This window comes from Salvelinus namaycush, unplaced genomic scaffold (genome assembly GCF_016432855.1).
Source record: "Salvelinus namaycush isolate Seneca unplaced genomic scaffold, SaNama_1.0 Scaffold242, whole genome shotgun sequence".
Classification (NCBI taxonomy): domain Eukaryota; kingdom Metazoa; phylum Chordata; class Actinopteri; order Salmoniformes; family Salmonidae; genus Salvelinus; species Salvelinus namaycush.
This window is the reverse complement of record NW_024059253.1, coordinates 5,001-27,082: the sequence shown is the minus strand read 5'-3', so window position 1 is coordinate 27,082 and position 22,082 is coordinate 5,001. Positions and strand designations below refer to the sequence as shown.

General features: G+C 44.4%; 1 protein-coding gene and 1 long non-coding RNA gene across 2 annotated transcripts; both read right to left on the bottom strand.

Moving 5' to 3' along the window:
- Positions 1-13,785: 13,785 nt before the first annotated feature.
- On the bottom strand, positions 13,786-15,210 carry LOC120038878. The gene is made up of 5 exons (XM_038984462.1): positions 15,171-15,210; positions 14,926-14,996; positions 14,500-14,571; positions 14,325-14,468; positions 13,786-14,293 (listed from the first exon to the last, which is right to left on the bottom strand). The coding sequence occupies exons 1-5, from the start codon at positions 15,208-15,210 to the stop codon at positions 13,787-13,789; spliced, it is 834 nt and encodes a 277-aa protein (XP_038840390.1). The 3' UTR covers position 13,786.
- Positions 15,211-20,240: 5,030 nt separating this feature from the next.
- Positions 20,241-21,961, bottom strand: LOC120038876. The gene is made up of 4 exons (XR_005475232.1): positions 21,824-21,961; positions 21,673-21,740; positions 20,703-20,777; positions 20,241-20,571 (listed from the first exon to the last, which is right to left on the bottom strand). It is a non-coding gene; the product is annotated as an uncharacterized LOC120038876 (long non-coding RNA).
- Positions 21,962-22,082: the final 121 nt, after the last annotated feature.

Below are 22,082 nucleotides of genomic sequence, written 5' to 3'. Positions count from 1 at the left end.
TGTACCTTATGAAGAGGTGGCCATGTTTAATATGGGACGATGTGTACCTTATGAAGAGGTGGCCATGTTTAATATGGGACGATGTGTACCTTATGAAGAGGTGAGGGGAGGATGAAACAACAAGGCCATCTAAGGGCCTGTGTTGGGGTCGGGTGGCTTGTAGTGTTGCAGGCGACCGCGTTTGGCTTTACACCTTTACACCAGTACACCTGGCAGCTGGGAATGTCCCAAGATGCAACCTTTTAGAAATGTCAACCCGTAAAATCAGGCAAGACCAGAGAAAAAAAAATTGTAAACCTCCACAAGTCTGGTTCATCCATGGGAGAGATTTCCAAACGCCTGAAGGTACCACGTTCATCTGCACAAACAATAGTACGCAAGTACAAACACCATGGGACCATGCAGCCGTCATACCGCTCAGGTATGGCAAAGACTGCCACATCGTTATAGATTTTCCTATTTTATTGTTTGAAACAATCTGACCAACTGTTCAACAGATTTCTGGACATGCAGAAGGTAGTACAACTCTAGTAGAAGGTAGTACAACTCTAGTAGAAGGTAGTACAACTCTAGTAGAAGGTAGTACAACTCTAGTAGAAGGTAGTACAACTCTAGTAGAAGGTAGTACAACTCTAGTAGAAGGTAGTACAACTAGTAGAATGTAGTACAACTCTAGTAGAAGGTAGTACAACTCTAGTAGAAGGTAGTACAACTCTAGTAGAAGGTAGTACAACTCTAGTAGAAGGTAGTACAACTCTAGTAGAAGGTAGTACAACTCTAGTAGAAGGTAGTACAACTCTAGTAGAAGGTAGTACAACTAGTAGAATGTAGTACAACTCTAGTAGAAGGTAGTACAACTAGTAGAATGTAGTACAACTCTAGTAGAAGGTAGTACATCTCTAGTAGAAGGTAGTACAACTCTAGTAGAATGTAGTACAACTCTAGTAGAAGGTAGTACAACTCTAGACTAGTGGTTGAACTGTCACTGTACAGGAAAATAACTGTAGATCTGTAGAACATGTACAAGAGTCACAATGCATAAATTATTTTATCATTGTCTCTCCATAACCCAGCACTTACCAGTCTGTAGGACACAGTGGTCAGATCGTCTCTCCGTAACTCAGCACTTACCAGTCTGTAGGACACAGTGGTCAGATCGTCTCTCCATAACCCAGCACTTACCAGTCTGTAGGACACAGTGGTCAGATCGTCTCTCCGTAACTCAGCACTTACCAGTCTGTAGGACACAGTGGTCAGATCGTCTCTCCATAACCCAGCACTTACCAGTCTGTAGGACACAGTGGTCAGATCGTCTCTCCGTAACCCAGCACTTACCAGTCTGTAGGACACAGTGGTCAGATCGTCTCTCCGTAACTCAGCACTTACCAGTCTGTAGGACACAGTGGTCAGATGGTCTCTCCATAACCCAGCACTTACCAGTCTGTAGGACACAGTGGTCAGATGGTCTCTCCGTAACCCAGCACTTACCAGTCTGTAGGACACAGTGGTCAGATCGTCTCTCCGTAACTCAGCACTTACCAGTCTGTAGGACACAGTGGTCAGATGGTCTCTCCGTAACTCAGCACTTACCAGTCTGTAGGACACAGTGGTCAGATCGTCTCTCCGTAACCCAGCACTTACCAGTCTGTAGGACACAGTGGTCAGATCGTCTCTCCGTAACTCAGCACTTACCAGTCTGTAGGACACAGTGGTCAGATCGTCTCTCCGTAACCCAGCACTTACCAGTCTGTAGGACACAGTGGTCAGATCGTCTCTCCGTAACCCAGCACTTACCAGTCTGTAGGACACAGTGGTCAGATCGTCTCTCCGTAACTCAGCACTTACCAGTCTGTAGGACACAGTGGTCAGATGGTCTCTCCGTAACTCAGCACTTACCAGTCTGCAGGACACAGTGGTCAGATCGTCTCTCCATAACCCAGCACTTACCAGTCTGTAGGACACAGTGGTCAGATCGTCTCTCCGTAACCCAGCACTTACCAGTCTGTAGGACACAGTGGTCAGATCGTCTCTCCATAACCCAGCACTTACCAGTCTGTAGGACACAGTGGTCAGATCGTCTCTCCGTAACCCAGCACTTACCAGTCTGTAGGACACAGTGGTCAGATCGTCTCTCCGTAACTCAGCACTTACCAGTCTGTAGGACACAGTGGTCAGATCGTCTCTCCGTAACCCAGCACTTACCAGTCTGTAGGACACAGTGGTCAGATCGTCTCTCCGTAACCCAGCACTTACCAGTCTGTAGGACACAGTGGTCAGATCGTCTCTCCGTAACCCAGCACTTACCAGTCTGTAGGACACAGTGGTCAGATCGTCTCTCCATAACCCAGCACTTACCAGTCTGTAGGACACAGTGGTCAGATCGTCTCTCCATAACCCAGCACTTACCAGTCTGTAGGACACAGTGGTCAGATCGTCTCTCCGTAACTCAGCACTTACCAGTCTGTAGGACACAGTGGTCAGATCGTCTCTCCATAACCCAGCACTTACCAGTCTGTAGGACACAGTGGTCAGATCGTCTCTCCGTAACTCAGCACTTACCAGTCTGTAGGACACAGTGGTCAGATCGTCTCTCCGTAACTCAGCACTTACCAGTCTGTAGGACACAGTGGTCAGATCGTCTCTCCGTAACTCAGCACTTACCAGTCTGTAGGACACAGTGGTCAGATCGTCTCTCCGTAACTCAGCACTTACCAGTCTGTAGGACACAGTGGTCAGATGGTCTCTCCGTAACTCAGCACTTACCAGTCTGTAGGACACAGTGGTCAGATCGTCTCTCCATAACCCAGCACTTACCAGTCTGTAGGACACAGTGGTCAGATGGTCTCTCCGTAACTCAGCACTTACCAGTCTGTAGGACACAGTGGTCAGATGGTCTCTCCGTAACCCAGCACTTACCAGTCTGTAGGACACAGTGGTCAGATCGTCTCTCCGTAACTCAGCACTTACCAGTCTGTAGGACACAGTGGTCAGATCGTCTCTCCGTAACTCAGCACTTACCAGTCTGTAGGACACAGTGGTCAGATCGTCTCTCCGTAACTCAGCACTTACCAGTCTGTAGGACACAGTGGTCAGATCGTCTCTCCGTAACTCAGCACTTACCAGTCTGTAGGACACAGTGGTCAGATGGTCTCTCCGTAACTCAGCACTTACCAGTCTGTAGGACACAGTGGTCAGATCGTCTCTCCATAACCCAGCACTTACCAGTCTGTAGGACACAGTGGTCAGATGGTCTCTCCGTAACTCAGCACTTACCAGTCTGTAGGACACAGTGGTCAGATGGTCTCTCCATAACCCAGCACTTACCAGTCTGTAGGACACAGTGGTCAGATCGTCTCTCCGTAACTCAGCACTTACCAGTCTGTAGGACACAGTGGTCAGATCGTCTCTCCGTAACTCAGCACTTACCAGTCTGTAGGACACAGTGGTCAGATGGTCTCTCCGTAACCCAGCACTTACCAGTCTGTAGGACACAGTGGTCAGATCGTCTCTCCGTAACTCAGCACTTACCAGTCTGTAGGACACAGTGGTCAGATCGTCTTGGAGTGTCTGCGTCCCAAATGACACCCTATTCCCCACATAGGGCTCTGCTCAACAGTAGTGCACTAAGGAGCCCAGTCTAAACTAGTGCACTATATGTAGTAAATAGTGTTCCATTTGGGACATAGCCAGTGTCTACTGGGATCTTTCAAATTGAACTCTAAAGGGTTCTCATCAACGAAACCATTGGACTTACTGTTTGCTGTACATTTCTCAAGTACCTCCCAAAATATAGCCACTAAAACTAAACCCATGTAGGGAAAAGTGACATTCAGAAATCAAATAAAAAGATAGTGAATGTTTAGTGTCCGTTTTGATTTTGGTACTGTTAAATAATTGTTTTGTTTAAAAGAGAAAAGACTGTTGGTTTAGTGTCTTCAGATGAAGAGGTAGTGTTATCTGCTGTACTGAATACAGACATCTGGGGCTGATGGTCTAATATCGGGTCACGTACAGCAACATAATGCTTCTCTACAGCCTCACTACACCTTACAACCTTACCGCGCTCACCTGACTACCTTGTCAGGTGTTCACAACAGGACAAACCTTCTGCCTGTACCCCTCAGAGCTCAGCACTTCTAAGATTCACAGTTCTACCACTCTGGACTATTAAACGTAGTGATTTATCTCCACCTTAGTCCTGTGTTGTTATAATGGCTTACAAAGTAGCACTGGACAGAACTCCTCACTTCCGCCTCTTTACTGCAAAGGAATGCAGAGATTCTGAGTGGAGACCTCTGGACAGACAGGGCTGTCTCCAGGAGGACAGTCTGTAGACCTCTGGACAGACAGGGCTGTCTCCAGGAGGACAGTCTGTAGACCTCTGGACAGACAGGGCTGTCTCCAGGAGGACAGTCTGTAGACCTCTGGACAGACAGGGCTGTCTCCAGGAGGACAGTCTGTAGACCTCTGGACAGACAGGGCTGTCTCCAGGAGGACAGTCTGTAGACCTCTGGACAGACAGGGCTGTCTCCAGGAGGACAGTCTGTAGACCTCTGGACAGACAGGGCTGTCTCCAGGAGGACAGTCTGTAGACCTCTGGACAGACAGGGCTGTCTCCAGGAGGACAGTCTGTAGACCTCTGGACAGACAGGGCTGTCTCCAGGAGGACAGTCTGTAGACCTCTGGACAGACAGGGCTGTCTCCAGGAGGACAGTCTGTAGACCTCTGGACAGACAGGACTGTCTCCAGGAGGACAGTCTGTAGACCTATAGTTCATTTAATATACTAGTCCATAGATTACAGAGTCTGTACTGCAGTTCATTTAATATACTAGTCCATAGATTACAGAGTCTGTACTGCAGTACATTTAATATACTAGTCCATAGATTACAGAGTCTGTACTGCAGTACATTTAATATACTAGTCCATAGATTACAGAGTCTGTACTGCAGTACATTTAATATACTAGTCCATAGATTACAGAGTCTGTACTGTAGTACATTTAATATACTAGTCCATAGATTACAGAGTCTGTACTACAGTTCATTTAATATACTAGTCCATAGATTACAGAGTCTGTACTACAGTTCATTTAATATACTAGTCCATAGATTACAGAGTCTGTACTGCAGTTCATTTAATATACTAGTCCATAGATTACAGAGTCTGTACTACAGTTCATTTAATATACTAGTCCATAGATTACAGAGTCTGTACTGCAGTTCATTTAATATACTAGTCCATAGATTACAGAGTCTGTACTGCACTTCAGCCCTAGTTGAGGAGGATCCATTCCTAGACAGCGTTTCACCACTGGAGATTCTGTAATACAGCTCAGTCACAACCTAACCACAACCTAACCACAACCCTTACCTCACCCTTTTTAAATGTCAACTTCAATGAGATAACAGAGTTGGGATGTCCCAAGGATCCCGGATTGCACCAACCGTTGCTAACCAGCCTGGATCAGAGCAATAAAGAAAGTATTTCAAAAATTTATTATTCTGGGTTTTCTGTATTCTATGAGTTTCTTCTTCTGGGTTTTCTGTGTTCTAAGAGTTTCTTATTTTTGTGCCATTTAAAAACATTTAGTGACTGTGAAGTCTTATCGATAATAACAGAATAAACACATGCTGGGTTGTTTACACCTGCACCATAAGGACTCATATAGAAGACAACACCTGCTCCATAAGGACTCATATAGAATAGACAACACCTGCTCCATAAGGACTCATATAGAATAGACAACACCTGCTCCATAAGGACTCATATAGAATAGACAACACCTGCTCCATAAGGACTCATATAGAATAGACAACACCTGCTCCATAAGGACTCATATAGAATAGACAACACCTGCTCCATAAGGACTCATATAGAATAGACAACACCTGCTCCATAAGGACTCATATAGAATAGACAACACCTGCTCCATAAGGACCCATATAGAAGACAACACCTGCTCCATAAGGACCCATATAGAAGACAACACCTGCTCCATAAGGACTCATATAGAATAGAGAACACCTGCTCCATAAGGACTCATATAGAATAGACAACACCTGCTCCATAAGGACCCATATAGAAGACAACACCTGCTCCATAAGGACTCATATAGAATAGACAACACCTGCTCCATAAGGACTCATATAGAATAGACAACACCTGCTCCATAAGGACTCATATAGAATAGACAACACCTGCTCCATAAGGACTCATATAGAATAGAGAACACCTGCTCCATAAGGACTCATATAGAATAGACAACACCTGCTCCATAAGGACTCATATAGAATAGACAACACCTGCTCCATAAGGACTCATATAGAATAGACAACACCTGCTCCATAAGGACCCATATAGAAGACAACACCTGCTCCATAAGGACTCATATAGAATAGACAACACCTGGTCCATAAGGACTCATATAGAATAGACAACACCTGCTCCATAAGGACTCATATAGAATAGAGAACACCTGGTCCATAAGGACTCATATAGAATAGACAACACCTGGTCCATAAGGACTCATATAGAATAGACAACACCTGCTCCATAAGGACTCATATAGAATAGACAACACCTGCTCCATAAGGACCCATATAGAAGACAACACCTGCTCCATAAGGACTCATATAGAATAGAGAACACCTGCTCCATAAGGACTCATATAGAATAGACAACACCTGCTCCATAAGGACCCATATAGAAGACAACACCTGCTCCATAAGGACTCATATAGAATAGACAACACCTGCTCCATAAGGACTCATATAGAATAGACAACACCTGCTCCATAAGGACTCATATAGAATATACAACACCTGCTCCATAAGGACTCATATAAAATAGACAACACCTGCTCCATAAGGACTCATATAGAAGACAACACCTGCTCCATAAGGACTCATATAGAATAGACAACACCTGCTCTATAAGGACTCATATAGAATATACAACACCTGCTCCATAAGGACTCATATAGAATAGACAACACCTGCTCCATAAGGACTCATATAGAATAGACAACACCTGCTCCATAAGGACTCATATAGAATAGACAACACCTGCTCCATAAGGACTCATATAGAATAGACAACACCTGCTCCATAAGGACTCATATAGAAGACAACACCTGCTCCATAAGGACTCATATAGAATAGACAACACCTGCTCCATAAGGACTCATATAGAATAGGCAACACCTGCTCCATAAGGACTCATATAGAATAGACAACACCTGCTCCATAAGGACTCATATAGAATAGACAACACCTGCTCCATAAGGACTCATATAGAATAGACAACACCTGCTCCATAAGGACCCATATAGAAGACAACACCTGCTCCATAAGGACTCATATAGAATAGACAACACCTGCTCCATAAGGACTCATATAGAATAGACAACACCTGCTCCATAAGGACCCATATAGAAGACAACACCTGCTCCATAAGGACTCATATAGAATAGACAACACCTGCTCCATAAGGACTCATATAGAATAGACAACACCTGCTCCATAAGGACTCATATAGAAGACAACACCTGCTCCATAAGGACTCATATAGAATAGATAACACCTGCTCTATAAGGACTCATATAGAATAGAGAACACCTGCTCCATAAGGACTCATATAGAATAGAGAACACCTGCTCCATAAGGACTCATATAGAATAGACAACACCTGCTCCATAAGGACTCATATAGAATAGACAACACCTGCTCCATAAGGACTCATATAGAATAGACAACACCTGCTCCATAAGGACTCATATAGAATAGACAACACCTGCTCCATAAGGACTCATATAGAATAGACAACACCTGCTCCATAAGGACTCATATAGAATAGAGAACACCTGCTCCATAAGGACTCATATAGAATAGACAACACCTGCTCCATAAGGACTCATATAGAATAGACAACACCTGCTCCATACGGACTCATATAGAAGACAACACCTGCTCCATAAGGACTCATATAGAATAGAGAACACCTGCTCCATAAGGACTCATATAGAATAGACAACACCTGCTCCATAAGGACTCATATAGAAGACAACACCTGCTCCATAATGACTCATATAGAAGACAACACCTGCTCCATAATGACTCATTGAGAATAGACAACACCTGCTCCATAAGGACTCATATAGAATAGAGAACACCTGCTCCATAAGGACCCATATAGAATAGACAACACCTGCTCCATAAGGACTCATATAGAAGACAACACCTGCTCCATAAGGACTCATATAGAATAGACAGCACCTGCTCTATAAGGACTCATATAGAATAGAGAACACCTGCTCCATAAGGACTCATATAGAATAGACAACACCTGGTCCATAAGGACTCATATAGAATAGAGAACACCTGCTCCATAAGGACTCATATAGAATAGACAACACCTGCTCCATAAGGACTCATATAGAATAGACAACACCTGCCCCATAAGGACTCATATAGAATAGACAACACCTGCCCCATAATGACTCATATAGAATAGACAACACCTGCTCCATAAGGACTCATATAGAATAGACAACACCTGCTCCATAAGGACTCATATAGAAGACAACACCTGCTCCATAAGGACTCATATAGAATAGAGAACACCTGCTCCATAAGGACTCATATAGAATAGAGAACACCTGCTCCATAAGGACTCATATAGAATAGACAACACCTGCTCCATAAGGACTCATATAGAATAGACAACACCTGCTCCATAAGGACTCATATAGAATAGACAACACCTGCTCCATAAGGACTCATATAGAATAGACAACACCTGGTCCATAAGGACTCATATAGAATAGACAACACCTGGTCCATAAGGACTCATATAGAATAGAGAACACCTGCTCCATAAGGACTCATATAGAATAGACAACACCTGCTCCATAAGGACTCATATAGAATAGACAACACCTGCTCCATAAGGACTCATATAGAATAGACAACACCTGGTCCATCAGGACTCATATAGAATAGAGAACACCTGCTCCATAAGGACTCATATAGAATAGAGAACACCTGCTCCACAAGGACTCATATAGAATAGACAACACCTGCTCCATAAGGACTCATATAGAATAGAGAACACCTGCTCCATAAGGACTCATATAGAATAGACAACACCTGCTCCATAAGGACTCATATAGAATAGACAACACCTGCTCCATAAGGACTCATATAGAATAGACAACACCTGCTCCATAAGGACTCATATAGAATAGACAACACCTGCTCCATAAGGACTCATATAGAATAGACAACACCTGCTCCATAAGGACTCATATAGAATATACAACACCTGCTCCATAAGGACTCATATAGAATAGACAACACCTGGTCCATAAGGACTCATATAGAATAGACAAATACCTGCTCCATTAGGACTCATATAGAATAGACAACACCTGCTCCATAAGGACCCATATAGAAGACAACACCTGCTCCATAAGGACTCATATAGAATATACAACACCTGCTCCATAAGGACTCATATAGAATAGACAACACCTGCTCCATAAGGACTCATATAGAATAGACAACACCTGCTCCATAAGGACTCATATAGAATATACAACACCTGCTCCATAAGGACTCATATAGAATAGACAACACCTGCTCTATAAGGACTCATATAGAATAGAGAACACCTGCTCCATAAGGACTCATATAGAATAGAGAACACCTGCTCCATAAGGACTCATATAGAATAGACAACACCTGCTCCACAAGGACTCATATAGAATAGACAACACCTGCTCCATAAGGACTCATATAGAATAGACAACACCTGCTCCATAAGGACTCATATAGAATAGACAACACCTGCTCCATAAGGACTCATATAGAATAGACAACACCTGCTCCATAAGGACTCATATAGAATAGACAACACCTGCTCCATAAGGACTCATATAGAATAGAGAACACCTGCTCCATAAGGACTCATATAGAATAGACAACACCTGGTCCATAAGGACTCATATAGAATAGACAACACCTGCTCCATAAGGACTCATATAGAATAGACAGCACCTGCTCCATAAGGACTCATATAGAATAGACAGCACCTGGTCCATAAGGACTCATATAGAATAGACAACACCTGCTCCATAAGGACTCATATAGAATAGACAACACCTGCTCCATAAGGACTCATATAGAATAAACAACACCTGCTCCATAAGGACTCATATAGAATAGAGAACACCTGCTCCATAAGGACTCATATAGAATAGAGAACACCTGCTCCATAAGGACTCATATAGAATAGACAACACCTGCTCCATAAGGACTCATATAGAATAGACAACACCTGGTCCATCAGGACTCATATAGAATAGACAACACCTGCTCCATAAGGACTCATATAGAATAGACAACACCTGGTCCATAAGGACTCATATAGAATAGAGAACACCTGCTCCATAAGGACTCATATAGAATAGACAACACCTGCTCCATAAGGACTCATATAGAATAGACAACACCTGCTCCATAAGGACTCATATAGAATAGACAACACCTGGTCCATAAGGACTCATATAGAATAGAGAACACCTGCTCCATAAGGACTCATATAGAATAGACAACACCTGGTCCATAAGGACTCATATAGAATAGACAACACCTGCTCCATAAGGACTCATATAGAATAGAGAACACCTGCTCCATAAGGACTCATATAGAATAGACAACACCTGCTCCATAAGGACTCATATAGAATAGAGAACACCTGCTCCATAAGGACTCATATAGAATAGACAACACCTGCTCCATAAGGACTCATATAGAATAGACAACACCTGGTCCATAAGGACTCATATAGAATAGACAACACCTGGTCCATAAGGACTCATATAGAATAGAGAACACCTGCTCCATAAGGACTCATATAGAATAGACAACACCTGCTCCATAAGGACTCATATAGAATAGACAACACCTGCTCCATAAGGACTCATATAGAATAGACAACACCTGGTCCATCAGGACTCATATAGAATAGAGAACACCTGCTCCATAAGGACTCATATAGAATAGAGAACACCTGCTCCACAAGGACTCATATAGAATAGACAACACCTGCTCCATAAGGACTCATATAGAATAGAGAACACCTGCTCCATAAGGACTCATATAGAATAGAGAACACCTGCTCCATAAGGACTCATATAGAATAGACAACACCTGGTCCATCAGGACTCATATAGAATAGACAACACCTGGTCCATCAGGACTCATATAGAATAGACAACACCTGCTCCATAAGGACTCATATAGAATAGACAACACCTGGTCCATAAGGACTCATATAGAATAGAGAACACCTGCTCCATAAGGACTCATATAGAATAGACAACACCTGCTCCATAAGGACTCATATAGAATAGACAACACCTGCTCCATAAGGACTCATATAGAATAGACAACACCTGCTCCATAAGGACTCATATAGAATAGAGAACACCTGCTCCATAAGGACTCATATAGAATAGACAACACCTGCTCCATAAGGACTCATATAGAATAGAGAACACCTGCTCCATAAGGACTCATATAGAATAGACAACACCTGCTCCATAAGGACTCATATAGAATAGACAACACCTGCTCCATAAGGACTCATATAGAATAGACAACACCTGCTCCATAAGGACTCATATAGAATAGACAACACCTGCTCCATAAGGACTCATATAGAATAGACAACACCTGCTCTATAAGGACTCATATAGAATAGACAACACCTGCTCCATAAGGACTCATATAGAATAGACAACACCTGCTCCATAAGGACTCATATAGAATAGACAACACCTGCTCCATAAGGACTCATATAGAATAGACAACACCTGCTCCATAAGGACTCATATAGAATAGACAACACCTGCTCCATAAGGACTCATATAGAATAGACAACACCTGCTCCATAAGGACTCATATAGAAGAGAACACCTGCTCCATAAGGACTCATATAGAATAGACAACACCTGCTCCATCACACCTCCTCCTCCATGCTTCACGGTGGGAACCACACATGCAGAGATCATCCGTTCACCTACTATGCGTCTCACAAAGACACGGCTGTTGGAACCAAACATCTCAAATTTGGACTCATCAGACCAAAGGACAGATTTCCACCGGTCTAATGTCCATTGCTCGTGTTTTTTGTCCCAAGCAAGTCTCGTCTTCTAATTGGCGTCCTTTAGTAGTGGTTTCTTTCCAGCAATTCTACCATGAAGGCCTGATTCACACAGTCTCCTCTGAACAGTTGATGTTGATGTGTCTGTTACTTGAACTCTGTGAAGCATTTATTTGGGCTGCAATTTCTGAGGCTGGTAACTAATGAACTTATCCTCTGCAGCAGAGGTAACTCTGGGTCTTCCATTCCTGTGGCGGTCCTCATAAGAACCAGTTTCATCATAGCGCTTGATGGTTTTTGCGACTGCACTTGAAGAAACGTAAAAAAGTTATTGAAATGTTCCGTATTGACTGACCTTCATGGCTTAAAGTAATGATGGACTGTCGTTTCTCTTTGCTTATTTTTTTATTTTATCTCTGGTTTATAGGCTCATGATTACTGCTTACAATAGCTGTAGGATAAACAGATGTATTCGGTGCAATTAGAGGTACATAAATGAAGTTACTTACATTGTGTTTGCCAAAGCCCCTAAGATCATGTACATTTGATGCAGCATTATGACGACTCATTGTCACAATGGGAGGGATTAACTGAGCTGGTCCTGGATCATGGAACCCCAGACCGAGGGGGATTGACCGTCATCTTGAACTTCTTCCATTTTCTAATAATTGCGCCAACAGTTGTTGCCTTCTCACCAAGCTGCTTGCCTATTGTCATGTAGCCCATCCCAGCCTTGTGCAGGTCTACAATTTTATCCCTGATGTCCTGACACAGCTCTCTGGTCTTGGCCATTGTGGAGAGGTTGGAGTCTGTTTGATTGAGTGTGTGGACAGGTGTCTTTTATACAGGTAATGAGTTCAAACAGGTGCAGTTAATACAGGTAATGAGTGGAGAACAGGAGGGCTTCTTAAAGAAAAACTAACAGGCCTGTGAGAGCCGGAATTCTTACTGGTTGGTAGGTGATCAAATACTTATGTCATGCAATAAAATGCAAATTAATTACTTAAAAATCATACAATGTGATTTTCTGGATTTTTGTTTTAGATTCCGTCTCTCACAGTTGAAGTGTACCTATGATAAAAAATTACAGACCTCTACATGCTTTGTAAGTAGGAAAACCTGCAAAATCGGCAGTGTATCAAATACTTGTTCTCCCCACTGTATGTGATTTGACGACATTTTATCTGTGACCAATGACATCGAGTCTTGGATGGGCACTTCTAATGTAACTCTACAGCAGCACCCAAGGGGCTTGAATTGGAGCTCTCTGAATACTTTCTGAGTGCACTGTATGGGCCGAGATTACCTAAAAAAACAGGCCACTTCGATAGAGCTATGACCTGTACCAGGTTAGGAGAATTTTCACCGCAGGTTATTAAGAGAATAAGGTTAAGAAAAGGGGGTTTTAGTTGTCCTGTTTGAAACGTACAAGGTTAGGGGAAAGTGGAAGAGGCAAGAGGGTTTACTCCACCCAAAATCTGTCCACGAAAATAAGACCGTGAAGTGAGGAAGTATGTTGCATTGAGAAATCCCACGCAAGCCTTCAAGTTGAAACACTGGAACGTGAGATGGGATCATCTCAATCATTATTTCTATGGAGCCATACATTTCTGAATTTCTAACAATTGGGTGGGTGTGGCTTCGTGACAAAGAGCAGCTGCTCACCGATTTGACGGCTCAGCACAGTTAACACCTTCAACACATCAGCCACGCGGCTGCCAGTTAACACCTTCAACACATCAGCCACGCGGCTGCCAGTTAACACCTTCAACACATCAGCCACGCGGCTGCCAGTTAACACCTTCAACACATCAGCCACGCGGCTGCCAGTTAACACCTTCAACACATCAGCCACGCGGCTGCCAGTTAACACCTTCAACACATCAGCCACGCGGCTGCCAGTTAACACCTTCAACACATCAGCCACGCGGCTGCCAGTTAACACCTTCAACACATCAGCCACGCGGCTGCCAGTTAACACCTTCAACACATCAGCCACGCGGCTGCCAGTTAACACCTTCAACACATCAGCCACGCGGCTGCCAGTTAACACCTTCAACACATCAGCCACGCGGCTGCCAGTTAACACCTTCAACACATCAGCCACGCGGCTGCCAGTTAACACCTTCAACACATCAGCGGCTGCCAGTTAACACCTTCAACACATCAGCCACGCGGCTGCCAGTTAACACCTTCAACACATCAGCCACGCGGCTGCCAGTTAACACCTTCAACACATCAGCCACGCGGCTGCCAGTTAACACCTTCAACACATCAGCCACGCGGCTGCCAGTTAACACCTTCAACACATCAGCGGCTGCCAGTTAACACCTTCAACACATCAGCCACGCGGCTGCCAGTTAACACCTTCAACACATCAGCCACGCGGCTGCCAGTTAACACCTTCAACACATCAGCGGCTGCCAGTTAACACCTTCAACACATCAGCCACGCGGCTGCCAGTTAACACCTTCAACACATCAGCCACGCGGCTGCCAGTTAACACCTTCAACACATCAGCCACGCGGCTGCCAGTTAACACCTTCAACACATCAGCCACGCGGCTGCCAGTTAACACCTTCAACACATCAGCCACGCGGCTGCCAGTTAACACCTTCAACACATCAGCCACGCGGCTGCCAGTTCCACCTTCAACACATCAGCCACGCGGCTGCCAGTTAACACCTTCAACACATCAGCCACGCGGCTGCCAGTTAACACCTTCAACACATCAGCCACGCGGCTGCCAGTTAACACCTTCAACACATCAGCCACGCGGCTGCCAGTTAACACCTTCAACACATCAGCCACGCGGCTGCCAGTTCCACCTTCAACACATCAGCCACGCGGCTGCCAGTTAACACTTGATCTGATTGAATTTAGGCCTCATGCTCTTTAAGCTAATTCAGTGATGTTTGTGTTCGGGTGGACTTTGCTGAATAATGTATTCATGTATACATTCTATATTTTGGTTAAAGAATTTATTAAAGAAATGTAAGTACTCTTCAGAAAGCCAGTGGGACAGTAGAGCACTAGTGTCATAGTGGGTCAGTTATAACACTGGTTCAGATCTTATAAAGAAAAAGACAAAAAAATAATTGTATTAACTTGAGAGAATTCTACGTAGACGTACAGATGCAAGTTCAGACGTAAATTCAGACCAATCATTTAAACCAAGTTGACAACACAGAGCCATACAGAGACAAATCATTTAAACCAAGTTGACAACACAGAGCCATACAGAGACAAATCATTTAAACCAAGTTGACAACACAGAGCCATACAGAGACAAATCATTAAACCAAGTTGACAACACAGAGCCATACAGAGACAAATCATTAAACCAAGTTGACAACACAGAGCCATACAGAGACAAATCATTAAACCAAGTTGACAACACAGAGCCATACAGAGACAAATCATTAAACCAAGTTGACAACACAGAGCCATACAGAGACAAATCATTAAACCAAGTTGACAACGCAGAGCCATACAGAGACAAATCATTAAACCAAGTTGACAACACAGAGCCATACAGAGACAAATCATTTAAACCAAGTTGACAACACAGAGCCATACAGAGACAAATCATTAAACCAAGTTGACAACACAGAGCCATACAGAGACAAATCATTAAACCAAGTTGACAACACAGAGCCATACAGAGACCAATTTTGACGTACTGCTCCAATGTCGCATTTCTTCAGTGATGCATCTATCTCGATCAACAAACCACCTCAACCATTGTTCAGTCACTACTGAGAAATGGTTTCAGTACCTGTAAGGTGATAGTCTACATGTAGACTATCTAGACAGAGAGAGTGCTACTGTAATGTACAGGTTAAAGGGATACGTTTGGATTTTGACAATGAAGCCAGTTATCTACTTCCCCAGTCAGATAAATGGTGTCCAGGTCGATCTACTTCCCCAGTCAGATAAATGGTGTCCAGGTCGATCTACTTCCCCAGTCAGATAAATGGTGTCCAGGTCGATCTACTTCCCCAGTCAGATAAATGGTGTCCAGGTCGATCTACTTCCCCAGTCAGATAAATGGTGTCCAGGTCGATCTACTTCCCCAGTCAGATAAATGGTGTCCAGGGGTTCGTCTTTGTGTGCAGTTTGAAGGAAGATGCTAACTAGAGACAGCACAATGGACAGGAAGTACAGTGTCTTCGGAAAGTATTCAGACCCCTCGACTTTATCCAGATTTTGTTACGTTAGCCTTATTCTAAAATTGATTAAATAAATAACCATTCTCAGCAATCAATACTCAATAACGTCAAAGCGGAAACAGGTTTAGACATTTTTGCAAATGTATTAAAAATAAAAACAGAAATACCTTATTTACATAAGTATTCAGACCCTTTGCTATGAGACTCGAAATTGAGCTCAGGTGCTTCCCGTTTCCATTGACCATCCTTGAGATGTCCACCTGTGAAAAATTATATTAATTGGACATGATTTGGAAAGGCACACACCTGTCTATATGAGGTCCCACAGTTGACAGTGCATGTCAGAGCAAAAACGGCAGGTAGCCTAGTGGTTAGAGCATTGGGCCAGTAACCAGCAGGTAGCCTAGTGGTTAGAGCGTTGGACTAGTAACCAGCAGGTAGCCTAGTGGTTAGAGTGTTGGACTAGTAACCAGCAGGTAGCCTAGTGGTTAGAGTGTTGGACTAGTAACCAGCAGGTAGCCTAGTGGTTAGAGCATTGGGCCAGTAACCAGCAGGTAGCCTAGTGGTTAGAGTGTTGGACTAGTAACCAGCAGGTAGCCTAGTGGTTAGAGCGTTGGGCCAGTAACCAGCAGGTAGCCTAGTGGTTAGAGCGTTGGACTAGTAACCAGCAGGTAGCCTAGTGGTTAGAGCATTGGGCCAGTAACCAGCAGGTAGCCTAGTGGTTAGAGCGTTGGACTAGTAACCAGCAGGTAGCCTAGTGGTTAGAGTGTTGGACTAGTAACCAGCAGGTAGCCTAGTGGTTAGAGTGTTGGACTAGTAACCAGCAGGTAGCCTAGTGGTTAGAGCATTGGGCCAGTAACCAGCAGGTAGCCTAGTGGTTAGAGCGTTGGACCAGTAACCAGCAGGTAGCCTAGTGGTTAGAGCGTTGGACTAGTAACCAGCAGGTAGCCTAGTGTTTAGAGTGTTGGACTAGTAACCAGCAGGTAGCCTAGTGGTTAGAGCGTTGGACTAGTAACCAGCAGGTAGTCTAGTGGTTAGAGCGTTGGACTAGTAACCAGCAGGTAGTCTAGTGGTTAGAGCGTTGGGCCAGTAACCAGCAGGTAGCCTAGTGGTTAGGGCATTGGGCCAGTAACCAGCAGGTAGCCTAGTGGTTAGAGCGTTGGGCCAGTAACCAGCAGGTGGCCTAGTGGTTAGAGCGTTGGGCCAGTAACCATCAGGTAACCTAGTGGTTAGGGCATTGGGCCAGTAACCAGCAGGTAGCCTAGTGGTTAGAGCGTTGGGCCAGTAACCATCAGGTAGCCTAGTGGTTAGAGCGTTGGACTAGTAACCAGCAGGTAGCCTAGTGGTTAGAGCATTGGGCCAGTAACCAGCAGGTAGCCTAGTGGTTAGAGCGTTGGACTAGTAACCAGCAGGTAGCCTAGTGGTTAGAGCGTTGGGCCAGTAACCAGCAGGTAACCTAGTGGTTAGAGCGTTGGACTAGTAACCAGCAGGTAGCCTAGTGGTTAGAGCGTTGGACCAGTAACCAGCAGGTAGCCTAGTGGTTAGGGCATTGGGCCAGTAACCAGCAGGTAGCCTAGTGGTTAGGGCATTGGGCCAGTAACCAGCAGGTAGCCTAGTGGTTAGAGCGTTGGGCCAGTAACCAGCAGGTGGCCTAGTGGTTAGAGCATTGGGCCAGTAACCAAAAGGTTGCTAGATCGAATCCCCGAGCTGACAAGATAAAAATCTGTCGTTCTGCCCCTGAACAAGGCAGTTAACCCACCGTTCCTAGTCCGTCATTGTAAATAAGAAAGTTCTTAACTGACTTGTTAAATAAAAAAACAAGCCATGAGGTCGAAGGATTTGTCCGTAGAGCTCCAGAACAGGATTGTGTCGAGGCACAGATCTGGGTAAGGGAACCAAAACATCTGCAGCATTGAAGGTCCCCAACAACACAGTGGCCTCCATCATTCTGAAATGGAAGAAGGTCGGAACCACCAAGACTCTTCCTAGAGCTGGCCGCCCGGCCAAACTGAGCAATCTGGGGAGAAGGGCCTTGGTCAGGGAGGTAAACAAGAACCCAATGGTCACTGACAGAGCTCCAGAGTTCCTCTGTGGAGATGGGAGAACCTTCCAGAAGGACAACCATCTCTGCAGCACTCCATCAATCAGGTCTTTATGGTAGAATGGCCAGACGGTAGCCACGCCTAAGTAAAGGAACCTAAAGACTCTCAGACCATGAGAAAGAAGATTATCTGGTCTGATGAAACCAAGATTGAACTCTTTGGCCTGAGTGCCAAGCATCACGTCTGGAGGAAACCTGGCACCATCCCTACGGTGAAGCATGGTGGTGGCAGCATCATGCTGTGGAGTTTTTTAGCTGCAGGGACTGGGAGACTAGTCAGGATCGAGGGAAAGATGAACAGAGCAAAGTACAGAGAGATCCTTGATGAAAACCTGCTCCAGAGGGCTCAGGACATCAGACTGGGGCGAAGGTTCCCCTTCCAACAGGACAACGACCCTAAGCACACAGCCAAGACAACGCAGGAGTGGCTTCAGGACAAGTCTGTGAATGTCCGAGTGGCCCAGCCAGAACCCGGACTTGAACCCGATCGAACATCTCTGGAGAGACCTGAAAATAGCTGTGCAGCGACGCTCCCCATCCAACTTGACAGAGCTTGAGAGGATCTGCAGAGAAGAATGGGAGAAACTCCCCAAATACAGGTGTGCCATGCTTTTAGCGTCATACCAAAACCTATTCCCCCTCAGGAGACTGAAAAGATTTGGCATGGGTCCTAAGATCCTCAAAAGGTTCTACAACTGCCCCATCGAGAGCATCCTTCCTGGTTGCGTCACTGCCTGGTACGGCAAACTGCTCGGCCTCCGACCGCCAGGCACTAGAGGGTAGTGTGTACGGCCCAGTACATCACTGGAGCCAAGCTTCCTGCCATCCAGGACCTCTATACCAGGCGGTGTCAGAGGAAGGCCCGAAGAATTGTCAAAGACTCCAGCCACCCTAGTCATAGCCTGTTCTCTCTTCTACTGCACAGCAAGCGGTACCGGAGCACCAAGTCTAGGTCCAAATGGCTTCTTAACAGATTCTACCCCGAAGCCATAAGACTCCTGAACAGCTAATCAAAGGGCTACCCAGACCCCTCTTTTAAGCTGCTGCTACTCTGTTTATTATCTATGCATAAGTCACTTTAATAACTTTACCTACATGTACATATTACCTCAATTACCAACTCTGTACCGGTACCCCCTGTATATAGCCTTGCTATTGTTATTTTACTGCTGCTCTTTAATTATTTTTTACTTAATTTATTTTTCAAATGTGGTCTTTTTAAAAATTAAATCTGCATTGTTGGTTAAGTGCTTGTAAGTAAGCATTTCACTGTAAGGTCTACACCTGTTGTATTCGGGGCATGTGACAAATACACTTTGATTCGAGGCTGTAATGGCTGTCAAAGGTGCTTCAACAAAGTACTGAATACTTACATAAATGTGATACGTTTTTATTTTTAATACATTTGCCAAAATTTCTTAAAAACCTGTTTTTGCTTTGTCATTATGGGGTATTGTGATGTCAGTAGGGGGTATTGTGATGTCAGTAGGGGGTATTGTGATGTCAGTAGGGGGTATTGTGATGTCAGTATGGGGTATTGTGATGTCAGTAGGGGGTATTGTGATGTCAGTAGGGGGTATTGTGATGTCAGTAGGGGGTATTGTGATGTCAGTAGGGGGTATTGTGATGTCAGTATGGGGTATTGTGATGTCAGTATGGGGTATTGTGATGTCAGTAGGGGGTATTGTGATGTCAGTAGGGGGTATTGTGATGTCAGTAGGGGGTATTGTGATGTCAGTAGGGGGTATTGTGATGTCAGTAGGGGGTATTGTGATGTCAGTATGGGGTATTGTGTGTAGATTGACGAGGAAAGACAACAATATAATCAATTTTAGAATAAAGCTGTAACGTAACAACAAGTGGAAAAAGCTAAGGGGTCTGAATACTTTCCGAAGGCGCTGTATATGATATCAGCTAGCATTACCTCTGACTTCCTTCATACTGGATACAGAGACATAAAAATGGCATCTACATGGTATTCATCTGACTCTGGAGAAGTCAATAAATTGTCAAAATCCCGAAGTATGCCGTTAACTCCAGGTGGCAGATGGACAGTTGAATCTGTTTGGTCACGTTTCCTTCATCCTCCACTCCTCAACCCAGTTGTCTTCTACATCACATCATGTCCAGCTGTAGGGAGAGGAGAAGAACCATGGTAGAGAAGTCACAGATACAACTGTTGATCTTGTAGATGTGTAGCCACCAACCCCCACCAACACACTTTCTCCCTGTAAATGTAAACACAAAAGGGTAACGCTCACCAAGTCGTCCACATCTCCTGTATCGTCCACCACAGCTGCTACTACCTCCTCTTTCTTCTCCTCTGCAGTCAGGAACTAAGGACAGAGACGGGCTTCAATCAGGAATTAGGACAACTTCTCGTCAGTCATATTCTAACCACTCAGATATACTGAACAAAAATACAAACGCAACATGCAACAATTTCAAAGATTTGACTGAATTACAGTTCATATAAGGAAATGAGTCAATTCAAATAAATAAATTAGGCCCTAATCTATGGATTTCACATGACTGGATAATGCAAGGCCCCATGTCCCAAGGATCTGATTGGACAGGGGTGCAGCCATGGGTGGGCCTGGGATGGCATAAGCTCACCCACTGGGGAGGCAGGTTCAGCCAATTAGAATCAAGTTTTTCCCCACAAAATGTCTTTATTACAGACAAAAATACTCCTCAGCACCCCCCTTCAGACGATCCCACAGGTGAGGAAGCAGGATGTGGAGGTCCTGGGCTGGCGTGGTTACACGTGGTCTGCGGTTGAGGCCAAATACTCTAAAATGACGTTGGAGGTGGCTTATGGTAGAGAAATTAACATTAAATTCTATGGCAACAGCTCTGTTGGACATTCTTGCAGTAAGCATGCTAATTGCACACTTCCTCAAAACTTGAGACATCTGTGGCATTGTACTTTTTTAGAGTGGCCTTTTATACACACAAGGTGTAATGATCATGCTGTTTAATCAGGTGGTTGATATGCCACACCTGTCAGGTAGATTATCTTGGAAAGGAGAAATGCTCATTAACAGGGATGAAAACACAACATCTGAGAGAAATCAGCTTTTTGTCTGTGAAAAATGTCTGTGATCTTTTATTTCAGCTGATGAAACCAACACTTTACATGTTGCCTTTATATTTATGTGGGTCTGTTTACTTCAATGAACCCTTCTAACGCCTGGTCACCCAGGAGGCAGTTAGCTGGTTCTCCTGTACCTGCTTGGCATCATGACTGGAGAACGTGCTCCCTTCAACTTCGTCCTTGTTGATCAGAGTCAGGGCATCTGTTAATCAATACCACAATTAATAACCTACTCACAGAACGTTGCTTTAATGAAGAGCGGTAACATGAGGCCTGCTGTTGTACCTTGGACTAGCATGTCCCAGAATTCCTGAAGGCCTCTAACGGGAATACTGGTCTTCAGAGACTGGATGTAGCTGTTGTAGTGATCAGCATTCCCAACCTGAAGAAAGAGTTACAATAGGAGATCTGCATTACCTACCTACCTACCTACCTACCTACCTACCTACCTACCTACCTACCTACCTACCTACCTACCTACCTACCTACCTACAGGAGAGAGAGTTACAATAGGAGATCTTCATTACCTACCTACCTACCTACC